This window comes from Crinia signifera, chromosome 8 (assembly GCF_055691185.1).
Source record: "Crinia signifera chromosome 8, ASM5569118v1, whole genome shotgun sequence".
Classification (NCBI taxonomy): Eukaryota; Metazoa; Chordata; class Amphibia; order Anura; family Myobatrachidae; genus Crinia; species Crinia signifera.
Window position 1 is genome coordinate 150,219,555 of NC_139224.1, and position 17,617 is coordinate 150,237,171.

Below are 17,617 nucleotides of genomic sequence, written 5' to 3' on the forward strand. Positions count from 1 at the left end.
ACAGTGCTCATTTACAAAACTGCAGATAATCTGCAGATAAACTAGCCAGGTTATTTCCTGTTATTTACAAAAGGTAACACAACGGGAGCAATGTTATTCAAGCCAGAATGAATCTAAAGCTCCTTGTAGTAAATGGATGGTCAGATCGTTCCTCTGTAAGATGAGTAAGTGCACAGCGGTGTGCGTGATACCTACACTCTGCTACATATCAGGATCAATATGAAATATGGCAGGATGTTGGGGCGGCACACAGGAATATTCATTAAAAAAGTCATACAGGACACAAAGTTCTCTTTCAATGTTTCAATTTTAAGCTGGGCACACACTAAAGATGTGTCTGTCCAATCTGTCTGGTGGGAGAAAAAATCTGGTAACGTATGGGAGAAAAATCTGGTAATGTATAGGAGAAAAACAAGATCAACCATTTGCTACCAAATGCTGGAAAACGGAAACAAAGGACTGTTCCGATAAATTTGCTCAATTAAAAAAAAATACTCGGTAACAGAAAAAGGGCCTGGACATCCGGGAGCCGGACGGGGTCCCGACAGGTACCTGACGACGGGATCCCGACTGTCAAAACACCGACAGCCGGGTTCCCGACGGCCATCTGCTATTTTCCATCGTGGGGGTCCATGACCCCCATAGAGGGAGAATAGAATAGGTAGCTCGCATAGGATTTTTTAGGGGCACACCAAATAGGTCCCCTAGTTGGTTCCCTAAAAAGAACAAGAAGAGAAGAAGAGGCAGCAGGGGAGGAAAACAGGTCAACAAAAAGCCAGTGCATAAGATAAGTCCAAAAATGAAGGGCATCTTCAATCTTTCTTCAAAAAAATTGACAATAGATGAAATTAAACTTTTAGAAAGAGGATTGAATTTCGCACCCTCATCCAAACCGAACCTATTTAAACTCTTTGTGGACCTCAATAGGTACACACGAACCCTTAGCAGGAAACGTTTTTTTGCAACACAAACCATGAAACAAAAAAAGATTGAAGGTACCCCAATTACGCTAGATATGGATGACAAAATAGCTCTAGAAATGTTGGAATCCTTAGAGAACGAACAATTAAGTGGAGAAGATTCAGTTGATACACAAATTAAAATATATGATTCTAAAAGAACATCAAAATTTAAATGCCAATCAGAGTTTTACCCTTTACAGTACAAAGGACCATTTGTGGAAAGCTTTTATAGGACAACCTTAGACCAATTTAAAAAATTATGTGATAAGGCGGAAAAACAAAGTACAAAGGATAATTTAAATTCAGGAGAACGAAGGGCCCTAAAATGCCTATATGCAGACAAAAGTATTATTATTAAACAGGCTGACAAGGGCGGTGGGGTTGTTATACTCGACACTGTGGACTATATAGAAGAGTCGTATAGACAATTAAATAATAGCGAATTCTACAGTCTGTTGAGTAGCAACCCCACCGCCCCATATCAGAAAGCCCTGCGTGATTTATTAGATTCAGCTTTGGCCGGGGGCGCTATTACCAAAGATACCTTTCACTTTCTGTACAATTCACATCCTGTCACACCCACGTTTTACTTTTTGCCCAAAATCCACAAATCCCTGCACAAACCCCCTGGGAGACCAATTATTTCAGGTGTTGGGTCCCTCACTAATAATTTATCCGCCTTTGTTGATTATTATTTACAGGGTCACGTAGAGGGTCTGAGGTCATATATAAGAGACACACAACAATTTTTGAATTTAATAAATACAGTAACATGGAATGAGCGCTATACATTAGTGACATGTGATGTAGAGGCACTATATTCAAATATACCCCACAAACTGGGTGTACAGACCATACAAAAATATTTGGAAAAAGACACCTCTATCTCCGACCCTCTGCGTGAGCTTATAATTAATGCAATTTACTTTATCCTTGAGCACAATTATTTTTTGTTTAATGCACAATATTATTTACAGACACGGGGGGCGGCGATGGGGACCAGGTTCGCGCCGAGCTTTGCGAACCTTTACATGGGTGCCTTCGAGGAGGAGCATGTTTGGTGTGAGCGGTTCGGTGCGAACCTGGTCCTCTACGCACGTTTTATTGATGATTTGTTTATAATTTGGGATGGGGATTCAAATTCACTTAATAATTTCTTTGCTAATTTGAATCTCAACACATTTGGTTTAAAATTCACTTGTAGTCACCACCCTACACAAATTAATTTCCTGGATATAGCGCTCTCGGCCAATAAAAATGAAAACAAGCTGGACACAGAAACCTATATAAAACCTGTTGACCAAAGTAGATATTTAGAATTTACAAGTTCACATGCTACACAATGGAAAACGAATATTCCTAAAAGCCAAATGGTAAGAATTAGACGAAATTGCTCGACCGAACAAGCCTTTCATAAACAAGCCAAAGGGCTAATTAATTCATTTAAAGATCAAGGGTACCCAAATCAATTGCTAGATCAGGCCTATGAAGAGGTGAAACAGATAGACAGAGAAAATTTACTAATAGATAGAGAAAACAAAAAAATTGGTAAAAATAGAAAAAATTCCTCCTGTGAAGAAAATCAGAACAATGAGAGAAGTGTATCATTCGTGACACAATACAACAGTTTTGCTTATGAGATTAAAAAAATTGTAAATAGAAATAGCAAAATTCTATTGCAAGATAACCTTTTGAAGGATGTTATAGAACAAGGCGGAAAAGTCATCTTCCGCAAAGCTGAAAACTTGAAATCCAAACTAGTGTCAAGCCATTTCTCCATGCCAAAAACTCCGTCTATAGAACCTAATATAAAAAACTGGCTCCCACCATTACTTGAAGGTTATCATAAATGTGGTAACCATAAATGCTATACATGTCAGACAGCAGGAAATAAAAAGAGTATCGAATTTGAGTCCTATGAAACTAAGGAAAAATTCAAAATCAAAGGACATCTTAACTGCAGATCCACATTCGTAGTCTACATAATGGACTGCGCATGTGGACTACAGTATGTGGGGCGTACAACGAGAAGCTTACATACTAGATACCTCGAACATAGAAGGAACATACTGGGAGGTATCCGTACGCACCCTCTTTCCAAACACATCTCCTCTTGTCAAGAAAATTGTGTAAACAAAATACAAATAAAAGCTATAGAACAAATAAAGAAAACAATAAGAGGAGGAGATAGGTTTGGAAACCTGTGTCGTAGAGAGGCGTACTGGATATTTAGACTAGCCACATTAATTCCTAAGGGTCTTAATGACTGTGTAGAACTTAATAATATATGATTTAAGATATAGAATCTCTGTATGTATAACTCCCTGCGACACATGGACATATGATTTAAGTTATAGAATTTCTGTATGTATAACCCCCTGCGACACATGGTTTGGCATGCCAAACACATCTTTTCCTTTTCCTTTTTCTCCTTTTTTCCTTTCACCCTATTGATTCATGTATATTGTTCCCTATTAGATGATGTAAAAATTGATGTTAACACTAAGAGCATCTATCTATACTATACTAAGCACTTGTTATCAAATTTCATATGATATGATTATATATACTATACTAAATACTTGCTATTAAGTTTCATATCATACGACTATATATACCTTTTTCTCCTGTAATACTTGTCGATTATAAGCTAAAAAATCTAAAAAGTTCAAAAAAATCTTTATTATATTTATTTTTATTATTATTTTTATTTTTAAATATATTTTCTTCTATATGCATCTCTATGGTTATTAACTTTAATTTTATTTATTATTATTACCTTTTTTATTATTATTTTTTAATATCCAGAATATATCTGAAAATATTTCTCTTCTCGATATGTGTGACACATTATGTGTCGTTTCCTGACAATCAAAAATTATTAAAATCGATAATAAATTAACAACAGTATGTTAGAAAGAATTATTAATTACTACTATACTCTGCGTAACATATATTGATTAGTCACGATCAAGGCAATTATTGTGACTATCAAATAAAAATAACATAAATATATATAATTAAGTAAATGTAATAATGGCGACATTCCTATGATAAAAAGTAAAAAGTAAAAAGTAAAAAGTAAGATTTTAATTCATTTTATTGTGATAGATTAGTGTAAATTTGTGTGTGTATATATAGTTTTTCTAAGCGTATATTTTTTCTTTAAGATCATGTTAGTGTGCTTTCAATTCCATATATATTTCAAAAAAATTGTCATCTGTGAATTATTTGATTCATGTATATATATATCTGCTTAAAATATATATATATAATAAAAAAATGGACTGAAAATTAAAATGCTGCATATAATATTCTCTATACAAAATAGAAGTGGCACACGTGACCTGAAATCCACCAATGTGAATCCTCATATGAAAACGAGGTGTGAGCGTATAATAATACACATATGATCTCCAAAGACGCTTACTAAATGAACACTTCCGCATTTGCGAAAACGAGGTCTGAGTGCGAGTGGAACGCAACATGGACGCTTGGCGCGTCTGAATGAAAACGAGGCTTGGAGAAGTCCCAACAGCGCAAGCGCACACTAATCCCCGAACGCCATAAAATCTGAGCGACGGGGACGCACTACATCTACGTCCTTCTGATGAAGCGGCCGAGCGTGACAGGCCGAGAAACGCGTTAAGGAAACCAGACGCTGACCGCTACTTCATTGTGCCTTCCTGCATTGTGATTTCCTGCATATTTCCTACCTCCGTGATCGCACCCCCGCCTGTGGACCCAACATTGGGAGCTGTTTTGCATCTACCGCAAGGAATTAACAGCCGGATACTAAAATCCCCCACAGACTGACTGAGTGACCGAACCGGAGGAGAGCAGGTTATAGCTCAATTGAGCACCATTCATTCCCTCCATGTTTTCTTACCAATTAACCCCTTCTAACCATAAAAGCATGCATGCCATAACTTATTAACCTGGACTAAGCTGTGAGAGAGCTAACAGTTCACTATTCACTAAAAATTACATATACTAAAACTGGAGTGAAAGAGAGTGGATTACCATTCATTGCAGCAAGCCACTAACCAATTGCATTGCGTATTATTGCTATTATTTCTTTTTATTTTGTGATTTAAATGTGCATTTTATATATTTGAAGTACCGGCCGGTATCTGAATACAAAATTGTATTTATTGTTCTTTAATAAATTTTAAATGATTATATGAATCAGCGCTGCCTCTGAAACTTTTTTCTTTGTAGCATCTGTGTCTAAGGGGCTGGGGTGTCCCCTTATCAGAGACAGCAGCAGATTCAATTTTATATATAGATTAGCGCTCTGCCACTTCTTTTTTCTAGCTCGCATAGCGAGCCACCGTGCCCGCAAGGGACTTTGTTGCTCTCACCATGCTGTCTGGGTCCGGCCAGTCGGGATCCCGACGTCGGGCTAATGACTGTCGGGATCCCGACTGTACCACACCCGGACATCCACGGAATGCAACAGTGGTGGATGATTGCAGAATCCTTTCCACTGTATAGAAAACCAACATTTTACATCCAAAATTGCCAAGCAAACATTTTTAGGTACTTGTTTCCTAGCATGGCCACAATCGTGTGGATCGTGTACCTTTAAGTTAAGGTACACGATGGACCCGATTTCCTTTGAAATCAGGTTCATTTTGCCGGCAAAGGGTCAAAATCGGGGGCATCGCGTCGGTCGGGACCATTAACATTGGTCCCGACGCGACCGACGCGATGCCCCCGATTTTGCCATAGGCTTCAATGTTAAAATATTTTTTAACATTGAAATCGGGAGGATCGCGCCGGTCTTGTGCCATTATAATGGCACAAGATGAGATGGACTTGATTAAGTCCATCTCACCTTTAAAAAAATGTGAAAAATGTGAAATGGGCCAATATGACCCATTTCACATTATAGATGTCCCCGTCGTCACCCCACGATAGACGCCAACCCGAAGCGTGGCGAGCGCAGCGAGCCCGCGAGGGGCGGCGGTGCGCGTCCTCCGACCTTTTCATTCCCCTACTATCCATGTCGGCGTGGAGTTGAGAATAGAATAGTGTGGCGAGCGCAGCGAGCCACCGAGCCCGAAGCGTGGCGAGCGCAGCGAGCCCCGCGAGGGGCCGCGTATAACTTCACAGGTATACGTGTCCCCTCGCGGGGCGCGCTGCGCTCGCCACACTATTCTATTCTCAACTCCACGCTGCGCTCGCCACGCTTCGGGTTGGCGTCTATCGTGGGGTGGGGATTACGTCGTTAAATTTGGGGGTCTAGGGAATATTTTACATTGAATCCAATGTAAAATCGGGTCCCAGGGACCCGATTTACATTTCATTCAATCAAAAAATCGGGTCGGTCGCGTCGATCGCATCGCATGCGACCAAATCGCATGCGATGCGATCGACCCGATTTTTCCGACACGACCACCCCGATGTAAATCGGGGTGGCCGTGCTAGGAAACAAGTACCCATTTTTATTCATCATAATGACCTGTAATGTTCACCTTATATAGGAAATATACATTTTTTTTTTTTACACATTTCTTATTTGAATCTATATAACAAATGTGAGCGACGCTGGCAATGTCAGCTGATATTTTGAACATCTCCCAGAGAGTTTGGCACTCAAATGGTTAAGGAATGTTAGGTGGAAGTGAAATATTTGGCAGCGGCTGATCTCACCATGATCCAGCCTGCATTTTACTTGCCTTAGACACGAGATGGGGAAACTTTGGCCCTCCAGCTGTTGATGAACTACACATCCCAGCATGCCCTACAACAGTTTTAGCATTGGCCAAAAAGCAAAACTGTAACAGGGCATGCTGGGATGTGTAGTTCTACAATAGTTGGAGGGCCAAAAATTCCTCATCCCTGCTTTAGACAACACTACAATCAGAAAGGCTCATAAACAAACAACTGAAGACATCAGCAGAAAAACCCTGGGAAAGCAAAACATTCGGGTGTACTGTATTTATCAAAGCTTGAATAGAGATACAGTAACAATCAGCTTGTAACATGTAAGGTAGAAGCTGGTTAGCTAGTAATTTATGTCTCATAAATGTATCATTCTGCAAGCTTTGATAAACACCCCTCCTCAGTAATGTAACCTATTGTGGGCTTCTAATATACTTATATTTAACAGCCATGCGATATAGTTACCCAAATGATCCAAGGGGCCCCTGCATTCCCTTGGGCAAAGTGGAGGTCTTCTGTCAGCATTGAACGACATGTCGCCTAGTGCAGGCATTCTCAACCACGGTCCTCAAGGCACACCAACAGTGCAGGATTAATGCTGTGTACACACGGGGGCGATAGGGGCTGAAATCGCTGGAAATATGGTCGCTGGCGACCATATTGCCAGTGATTGGGAGTGTGCCCTGCGATAAATCGCCGGGTGTGCGCTCCCGTTTTCAGCCCCTTTCTGATCGCTGGTCGCAGGAGCTTGCTCCTGCGACCAGCTAATTACCTCTGCGGCACCGCCAGCAGAGGTTCCTTTTCATCAGCGACCATCTCTGGTCGCTGATGCAAAGGAGACACTGGGCAATATATCTCCCCCCCTGTGTGTACGGGGCTTTAGTGATATCCAGGCTTCAGCACAGGTGGTTTAATCAGAATCCCTCAGATACTAATTAAGTCACCTGTGCTCAAGCTTGGATATCTACAAAACCTGCACTGTTGGTGTGCCTTGAGGACTGTGGTTGGGAATGCCTGGCCTAGTGCAATGGTTCCCAAACTGTGTGCCGTGGCACCTGGGGGTGCCTCGGAGCATTTGCAGGGGAGCTTTGGGTTGGTGTTCCAGAACCAATTCCAATTATTCATGGTCAATATAATAGGCAAAATCAGTGCTTGTGGCTTCCAATTATAATCTGTGAATAAACAGAAGTGTATCCTGCCCCTCACCACATAACTGGACCTATGTGGATGACATTTAAGCACAACTTATTTAACTTAATATTTTTTTCTGAAATTCTTGGTAACAAACTTTGCACCAAGGGGTGCCGTGACACACATTCTGATACTCTAGGGTGCCGTGATTCAAAAAAGTTTGGGAACCACTGTCCTTTAGCGAAAACCCTCAGTGGTTAGGAATTTGACTTTGGTATTACCTCTTCTGACTGTTCCCTGGTTTGAACAGGGGATGTTCTTCTGGCCACTGTTAGCCGGTGACATGGAAAGTTAATTCCTGAAGATGCTAGTGTCATCTGAAGGGGAAAAGAAAAGAATATATGTAAGTTATACTGACTAAGCAACATGCTGAAGAATGTTCTACGCATATACCAGATATTAATGCACACAACAGTTGTAACAACGTATTATCTTAAAAGACAAATATTATTTGATATAGGTGTTCATCCATTATTCAGGTACAATACCCTGCCACTGCTGCAACCTCCAATTAATGGCTGTTACCAGAGGTTACGACTTATGTCAGCAACATTTGTGTCCGAATCTCTATTACTGTTGACAACAGCATCATCCCTGTTCACCAACTATGCTGCTTGGGTGTTAAACTTGATTCCGGCACCTCCTTTGCTGCCCCTTATCCAATCCCTGGCTCAATCCGGTCAGTTCCGGCTACACAAAATGGCTTGCACCAGGACGTTCTTAAACTTATTATCCCTCAACTACTGCAACATTCGGTACTTGTGTAATAGCACGGCGCCCGGTTACGCTACGTTTTCAGCGTAGCCTAAGCTACGCTGTCAGCGGTGGCAAAATGCTGCCAAGTGTAGTTAGCGTAGGGACTCCGCGGCAGCCCGGCTCTGTCCCCGGCATCCATGGCTCTGTCCCCGTCGTCCATGGCAAGCCTAGTGATCGCCTCTCACACAGCGCCGGTAACCGCCAGATCCCCTGCGCTGGTGGACGCTGGCGGAGAGGGGATCGTGCGGGCGCCGGCGGAGAGGCGCTCCAGCTGTCTGAGACGGAGTCTCAGTAATTATTGCGGCAGGGTACGGCAACCCTGCCCGTGTCAGCTTAAGGGAGATGGGGTTATGCGGACGTAAGTGTGTCTCATGCACAATAAAGGAGCCATTTGCCAGTGCTCCATGTTACATACTGACAAATGCCTCCTTTTCAAAACCCCACGATCCACGCGTTACGCATCCTCCCGACTTGTTCATATCTCCACTATCCACGTTGGCGTGGAGTTGATTTTCAAAACCGAGTGTGGCGAGTGCAGCGAGCCCCAACAGGGGACGCGGAATACATGTGAAGTAATCCGCATCCGCTCGCCACGCTTCAGGCTCGGTGGCTCACAGCACTCACCACACTTTATAAAATCAACTCCACGCCGACGTGGATAGTGGGGGTATGAACAAGTCGGGAGGGCTGGCGTGCATAGTGGGGGTGTTTCAGGAACACATTCACTGCAGCCATTACGCAGTCACCGACAGGGATGCTGACACTCTGGCCGCACTAACACTACGCTGATTCTGACCGCGCCGCTACGCTAACTGCGCAACGGGCGCCGTGCTAATACACATGTCCCCAACATTCTCCAAACTTAACTCCCACCATGCTCCAGTCCAATCTGTGCACAACTCCACAGCTAGACTTCTCTTACTCTCCCAAAAAACCTGCACTGGCTCCCATTCCCCTAAAGAATCCACTTCACACTCCTCACGCTTACATACAAGGCCCTCTCTAAATCAACTGCTCCCTGCAAAGCCTCATTTACCTACATACTTCCTCCCGCCCTCACCGGTCAGCCAATGACCTTGGCCTCTACTTTAATCACTGCATCCCATGCGCAAAGTCAGGAAATTAGCTCCCCCTCCCCCCCTCCCGGCCCCACGGAAAGGTGGGCAACCCTCCCGGATACCGGCGGGCCCCCACACGGCGGGCCTCCCACAATTCAGAGGTTTTCGGGAGTGGAGCTAAAGATGCAAATGGTGTCATTCAGCCCTGTCCCCTCCTCGAAGACCCTCAAATTGCGGGATTTTCATTACTGAGGGAGGGGCTTGATGACATCTACATAAGGCTCTGTCCCCCAAAGTGCTGCTGACAGTCTCCTCTCCGGGCATCTCCCAGAGAGGAGACTTTAAAAGTAGGTAACTCTGCCTAGTACTAAGTCCTCTCTCCCTGCCCCATGCCTCATGCTCACTTCCTGCCATCAAGTCACCTTTGCTTGCACATAAGATTACGTGTCAGTGTCCCCCTTCCTCTAGAGTGTAAGCTTTTTTGTACAGGGCCCTCTTCCCCCCTGAGCTCACATACAGTACTTCAAATGACAACTGACACCAACTCAGCGACTGTCTATACCCGCAACTCTTCTCGCTCGTTATCATTGATCTCTTCCAATGGCAGCATGCCCCTAGTAGCACACTGACAACTCCGTTACTTCCCCACACCTCAGCTGTACTGTGCAGGGAGTAATGTGCTATTGTTACCTGTGCTCTGGTGTAGATCACTGTAATGCTTCGATCAGTGTTGTTGTAATGTGTCCCACATGTATGGTGCTGCGTACATTAGCTCTGTTCACTCTATACACATACTGCTTTAAGGGGACACTTATAGGTGCATTTACCAAGATGCCAGTACTATCAAATATATTGCTATTATTGTCCATAGCAATCAATCAGATTGTACTTATTTAGCACCTCCTAGAAGATAAGATAGAATCAAATTGGTTTTTATGAGCAACATCCCCTCTTCAATAGAAAGCCTATATTAGTAAATTTACCCTTAAGTGTGCACTTAAATACACAATTGTGATCATCATAAGTACACAACTGCACGTGATCCACCACTTTCCCTATGCTAAGGGAAGGTACTCGGAGACCGTCAGGACTTACACCCTGGCTATGCCAGGCAAGGGTATAATGAGGCCGTACAGCCGCTCTCATACTAAACCACAGTATTATTGTATATAGTTCAGTCCTTGCTGAACTGGTTCACACTGCACTCTGGTCTTACAGTTCTTCTCCTTACACATTGCACCAGTGTGATGTCACTTTGCCACACCACTGCAACATCATTTGGTGTCCCCAATCAACCAATGAGGTTCCTCGGTCACAAACTGGATAGAGTAACAAAGGACCTCTTTGTACAATACATTTCAAACCAGAACAGGCCAGGGAAAGTCCCAGCCCATCACCAGGGGTGTGAAGCAAGGTCAAATAACCCAGGCTGACACATTCACACCGTCACAGAAACTGGGTTTATTCTGGGTCACTGCATCAGTGAGAAAAGGGAATAAGACCAACAGTTGCTTGTTCACACAGTAAAGCCAAATAAAGAAATCTAGAAGGGCTTTTTATCATTAGTGATTTAGTTTCTTTTATGATACTAAAGGAATAATGTAATTTACGGGGGAGTGGGGGGGGGTGTAATGTACATCACATTTCTTCTGGTCACTCTTATATACTGCAAAAGAATTGGACCACGTTCCTGAATTTACAGTATATAGCCTTTTCCAACACATGCCTTCATATACTTTTTTGCACCAGTAGTTTGAGAACATGTATTATAACACTATAATCGGTGTAATATGTGTGATGTTTGTAGATTACCTGTCTCACCTACATCTTTTTTACTTTTTCACCCACTTTTGTTGCACTCCCGGTACTTGTGGAGTATCACGGCTCCCATCGTATGGCATCGTATGCCATATGTAGTGGCATACGATGGCATATGATGCGATGCGATGTTTTACCGATTTTTGAGCATTTTTGCTCAAAAATCGTATGCCATCGCATGGCATCGTATGCCATATGTAGTGGCATACGATGTCATACGATGCGATACGATGTTTTACCGATTTTTGAGCAAAAATGGTCAAAAATCGGTAAAACATCGAATGACATCGTATGCCATATGTAGTGGCATACGATGTCATACGATGCGATACGATGTTTTACCGATTTTTGAGCAAAAATGGTGAAAAATCGGTAAAACATTGCATGGCATCGTATGCCATCGATGCGATACGATGTTTTACCGATTTTTGAGCATTTTAGCTCAAAAATCGTATGCGATCGCATCGGATGCCATACGATGGCACCTGATTTTGCACTGAAATGCATCAAAATGCATTGAAATGTGTATTAAAGTAGCGAAATGCCCCCAAATGCCATTTTTCATAGTGCACCCCCCCCACTATCAACGTCAACCCGAAGCGTGGCGAGCGCAGCGAGCCCGCGTGGGGCGGCGGTACGCGTCCTACGACCTTTTCATACCCCCACTATCCACGTCGGCGTGGAGTTGAGAATAGAATAGTGTGGCGAGCGCAGCGAGCCACCGAGCCCGAAGCGTGGCGAGCGCAGCAAGCCCCACGAGGGGACGCGGATACCTGTAAAGCCCGCGAGGAGACGCGTATAGCTGTGAAGGTATCCGCGTCCGCTCGCCACGCTTCGGGCTCGGTGGCTCGCTGCGCTCGCCACACTATTCTATTCTCAACTCCACGCCGACGTGGATAGTGGGGGTATGAAAAGGTCGTAGGACGCGTAACGCCGCCGCTCGCCACGCTTCGGGTTGACGTTGATAGTGGGGGTGGTGCACTATGAAAAATGGCATTTGGGGGCATTTCACTACTTTAATACACATTTCAATGCATTCTGATGCATTTCAGTCCAAAATCGGGTGCCATCGCATCGCATGCCATCGTATGGCATCCGATGCGATCGCATACGATTTTTGAGCTAAAATGCTCAAAAATCGGTAAAACATCTTATCGCATCGTATGACATCGTATGCCACTACATATGGCATACAATGTCATTCGATGTTTTACCGATTTTTGTCCATTTTTGCTCAAAAATCGGTAAAACATCGTATCGCATCGTATGACATCGTATGCCACTACATATGGCATACGATGGCATACGATTTTTGAGCAAAAATAGTCAAAAATCGGTAAAACATCGCATCGTATGCGATGCAATGCGATTTTTAGCATACGATCTGCATACGATGCAGGTAGTGGGAGCCGTGATACTCCACAAGTACCGCACTCCCTTCTTTTTCCCAATCTTGGAGTTTGAGCGTAGAAACAAAACTTTCACTTTACTGCACAATTTACTGCACAAGTCCTGGCCAGGGTAGAACACGGGCAGGACCTGGGCAGTGTAAACTGGTACGAAGGTTAATCTGACCCGGCACCCGTTTACATCAATGGTCGAAGCCCAAACTCCGGACCGCAGCGTCCGCATGTTGGACGGGAGGCACACACAGCCTCTGCTGCGGTCTGCTGCAGAATGCAGCGGAGGCAGGGAGAAGGTGAACGGATGCCGGTGTGAGGCATTATTCATTAATTAACAGGTTCTTATATAGCGCATACATATTCAGCGGCGCTTTACAGAGAATGTATGAACAGTCACACCAGTCCCTGCCCCAGAGGAGCTTACAATCTATATTCCCTACCACATGCACACACAGACATTATAGGGTTAATTTGTTAGGAGCCAATTAGCCTACCAGTATATTTTTGGATTGTGGGAGGAAACCGGAGTACCCGGAGGAAACCCACGCAAGCACTGGGAGAATATACACACTCCGCACAGTTAGAGCCATGGTGGGAATCGAACCCATGACCTCAGCGCTGTGAGGCAGTAATGCTAACCATTACACCGTCCGTACTGACCCGCATCCATTCAACTTGTGGACGGGGGCTGGGGGGGTGCACGGGGGCAGCCCAGCAGCTCACTTTGGTGCTGGGCTTGCCCCCAGCATGACTGGGTGTAAAAGGGGTATTATTTAGCACCTTCTTGAAGATAATAGATAGGATCTGACTGGTTGCCTATAGCAACATTCCATCCTTAATAGTAAATAAACCCCCTATTATTTTATTCCCCCTCATTTACACCAAATTTTTTTTCTTTAAAGATATGTAAAAAAAAAAAAAGGTTCTTAAATGTACAATCCTTTCCAGTGTTACTTTGCTTCGGAGCCAGCGTCTCCAACCCAAATCTATAAAACAGACCTACAGTACTATCTTGGAAGATACTTACCAGACAATATTCTCTATCTACTTACATATTATATAACCAGAATATATGTGCCGGTCCTGTGAATGTCTTGCAGCAAGGAGTTAATCACAGGATGTCATACAATTTTACAGGTTGGAACAGGCAGATTATCAGTTCTGGCTATAAGCTGGAGGGGGACCTGTTCGAACTAGCCTAGTGTTAAGGCTCACCTCCAGCGGGGGCAGAGTTCTCCCTCTTACTTTCTCTAATTAGAATTCAACTGTATTAGCTCTATTAAATGGCCACGGTAACCGGGAATTCAGGCTTCTGCAGAACAGAGGCGACAAAGACTTAGATCATCTCCGATTTTAGACCAAACAATACTGCCAGATTAAAGGTTTATACATGAAAATCAACACCCGTACTTCATATATTCTTGGGGAAGATTTAAGCATAATTACGTCAAAAATGTAATATTAAAAGTTGCCTCCCTTAATAGAAAGCACTGTTCTTTTCACTAGAACCGACATCTTTTTTTAAATTTTCATCCAAGTCTAAAATGTTTGCAAGTAGCATTTGTGTGTTCGGACATTGATTTAAACCCCTGCTTGGGTTGGACGACTGACTTTGCATGACATTAGCGCCCATCCAGAATTCGGAGGGCAGCGCTGAAATGAAACATCAGTCCAGGCTGACTTTTCATTACGATCGGGAGAACAATCATTTGATGGGGAGAGAACATTCAATTATTTTTTTGCCCGTGCGGCCGCATGCGAGTAGATCAAGTGCGAGGAATCACTCGGCGCAGGAAAGAGGGGGACGTTCACTGGGGCAGCAAATATACGCTGCCTGGCAAACAGGTCTGAATGAAGCTAAATATTCTGCTTAAGATAATATATAGTTATTTGATGTGATGTCAGGAACGGACGCGTTCAGATAAAACTTATACCGATTACATCAGATTTAACATGATTTTTCATTTCCACTGCTGAAACGTGTAATTCTGATAAAGCTTTTATTTTCCGCCCTCTAAAACTATTTAGTGTTCTCATCCACAGTTAATGGGCAAACATCTGCAGTGCTGCTGAACCTCTGAACCGTCCTAAGCCCAACAAAGCTACTTCCAGCAGGTAAAAAGGGTTTTTATTTGTGCAGAATAACGGATAAAAGGAACTGGGCGTATCTCCGGGAGGTCATAAACGCAGCATTATTCAGATCGGAAGATAATTACTCCTGACAGCTTTACTTAAGGTTCATTTCACTGTGCTATGTTCCTGCAGCTAGGGCTTCAGCGTGTCCCAAAGCCCAACCTCTCACACCTGTTGTGGCTCTTCATATTACAGGCCAGTTTGGGCATGTCACTTCAAATTAGCGCTTTGTTAAGTCGATAACAGTGGCAATTACTTATCACAGGTTTAAAAGGAAGCAAAAAAAAAAAAGTTTCTAATTTAGCCCGGACTACAGTGTCAAAAGTAGGAAACTCAGACTTGTTAACACAGGCCGTGTGACGAATTCTCAGTCCCGGGCTGGGTCACTAAAGGAATGCTGTGAACTGGATGGGTAGAGGGCATTCAGGCAAACATCTTCAATCTATTTGCTTCAATCTATTTGCTGCGACGTGTGTTCAGATGAGATTCTGGATCACTGTCCAACGCCTGTTAATAGGCGGCTTTGGTGTGCAAGTGGCCCACACCATTTGTATGAGACATGTGTGGGATGAGTTGTTTGTAAGCGTTCGGTCCAACATTTCAATAGGAGCCAGTGGTGTGAGGTCTCTGATGTCACTAGCGTTGATTAAATTGAAAAGCTCCCTTGTATAGGTCCAGTACAAAACATGAAGGCCTCCATTGTGAGAGGTGGATACACTTTCTAACGCAGTATGCGGCGCGCAGGTCGAACCGGTTTACTGAAGATAAAAAAAGGTTTCTTTACTTTCAATACAAATCACTTATGGCCCCACAACAAGTCTACAAACCAGGCATTAGTGTGCTGCAAGAGAAAGGGGGTCTGGGGAAGCGGAGCGGTGCGACACATGAAGGTAATAAGTGGAGATGTGAGATAGAATAAGGGGTGCAAGTTTAACCCAACCCCCCCCCCCCAACCACTTCCACAAAAAAAAAAGAGAAAGCAAATGTGGTGTGTGAAAGTGTACGATGTACGGAATTACATAGATCGCACTCTCAGCCACTGTGCAGGAATCGGAACCCACTGTGAATAGTTAAGGTTCCAGCTGTGCTGTGTGACAACGGGCAGTGATTCAGGGTAAGATTCATGAGATTCAGGCGTCAGCAGAATCCGCTTTCACTGTGGGTCCCATCTGACAGGCCTGCAGCATTGGTGGGTGCACCATTGCATACTGAGAGGACCTGGGCGAGACCTGTCCTGTCCCCTATTGCAGGTGTTAGCCGGGCTCCTGGGACAGAGCTCATGAGCACTGCAGCAGGGGCGCCATAGGGCTCCATGGGAAGAGCAGCGGTCACTCTTGGAACCCACTGTGAACCACACTTGGGCTGCTGTAAATGCAGGTTCCCCTACAGGGCTTAGAGCCCAGGAGGAAAGAGTCTCTATTGCCAATGGAAGTTACACCCTTGATGGGGGTGACAGAGTGTGGGGAAAGGGTGATACAGAAAGGGTATGAGAAAAACAGGAGCTGGGGGAGCAGAAAAATAAAGGGGAAGATAGTATGTAAAGCTAGTGAGAAGGGAGATGTGGTTCTCCATTTTTTAGCTATGCCAGGTGAGAGAACCCACCTAAGTCTTAGAAACTGGATTCCAAATGTAGGTGTGTATTCTTCAATCTCCGCTTGGGCTGCAGCTGCATATAGACCAGTTGTTCCCAACCTTGATCCTCAAGTACCCCCCCAACAGTTCACGTTTTCCAGGTCTTCACATAGAACCACAGGAGAAATAATTATCTCCACCTGTGGATCTTTTAAGGTGTCAGTGAGTAATGAGTGCACCTGTGCACCTGCACGGTGACCAGGATAAGTGAACTGCTGGGGGTACTCAAGGACCGAGGTTGGGAACCAATTATATAGACAGATCTTTGCTGTGTGCGCTTTAATCCCCTGACAAAGAATTAGGTTATTTAAAATGTTTACTATGTAGCTACCGTGACAGAACATATAGCGCCTAGGCTATTACTATGGCCTGCCTGCCAACTGCACGGATATCGTACCTTTGTATGGAAGAACGCTAAATCATACAATGTGAAAACACAAAAACACAACACACATTCTACATTCTAGTGAAAATGTTGAATATAATGGCGAATTCCCAACAGGTGTCAGCAGCACACACTTCCGCATGAACAGCAGAACATTTCTGATAGCTGTCACTTTATGTAGCTCACAAGCAGTCACGCGTGGCGAGTCACTCTGTGGTAACAGTTACTGACGGGCCGTATGAACAGATCATTCTCAGCAGACATATATCACAGGAAAGACTGCAAACTATTCCCACTAAATACATACTTATGATCTATAAATAAAACCAGACTGATACATTTCGGCAATAATTCCCTTTAGAACATAAAATGCAGCCCCCTCACTACATAACGCCATGTGTTTTGACCTGGAATAGACATCGGTTTTATTTAAAGGGACACCTAAATTTGCGTCCAGACACAACTTGCAGTTCGCTAGTGTTCATTGTAGCACACTGCACCCTTCCAAATCCGTGCGGTTCATCTTCCCCCTGCCTGGGGTGTCTGGATTTGCTGTGGTGCTTGTAGCACAGGTGGTGTCTGCATAACAGTGCTGAAATACACACCACA

General features: G+C 43.8%; 1 protein-coding gene across 1 annotated transcript in view; it reads right to left on the bottom strand.

Moving 5' to 3' along the window:
- FAF1 (Fas associated factor 1) overlaps positions 1–17,617 on the bottom strand; it is a 299,655-nt gene that overhangs the window by 93,351 nt on the left and 188,687 nt on the right. Inside the window, exon 9 of the mRNA XM_083157375.1 lies at positions 8,045–8,140. Within this exon, the coding sequence (XP_083013501.1) occupies positions 8,045–8,140 (96 nt within the window). The remainder of the gene's footprint in view (positions 1–8,044; positions 8,141–17,617) is intronic.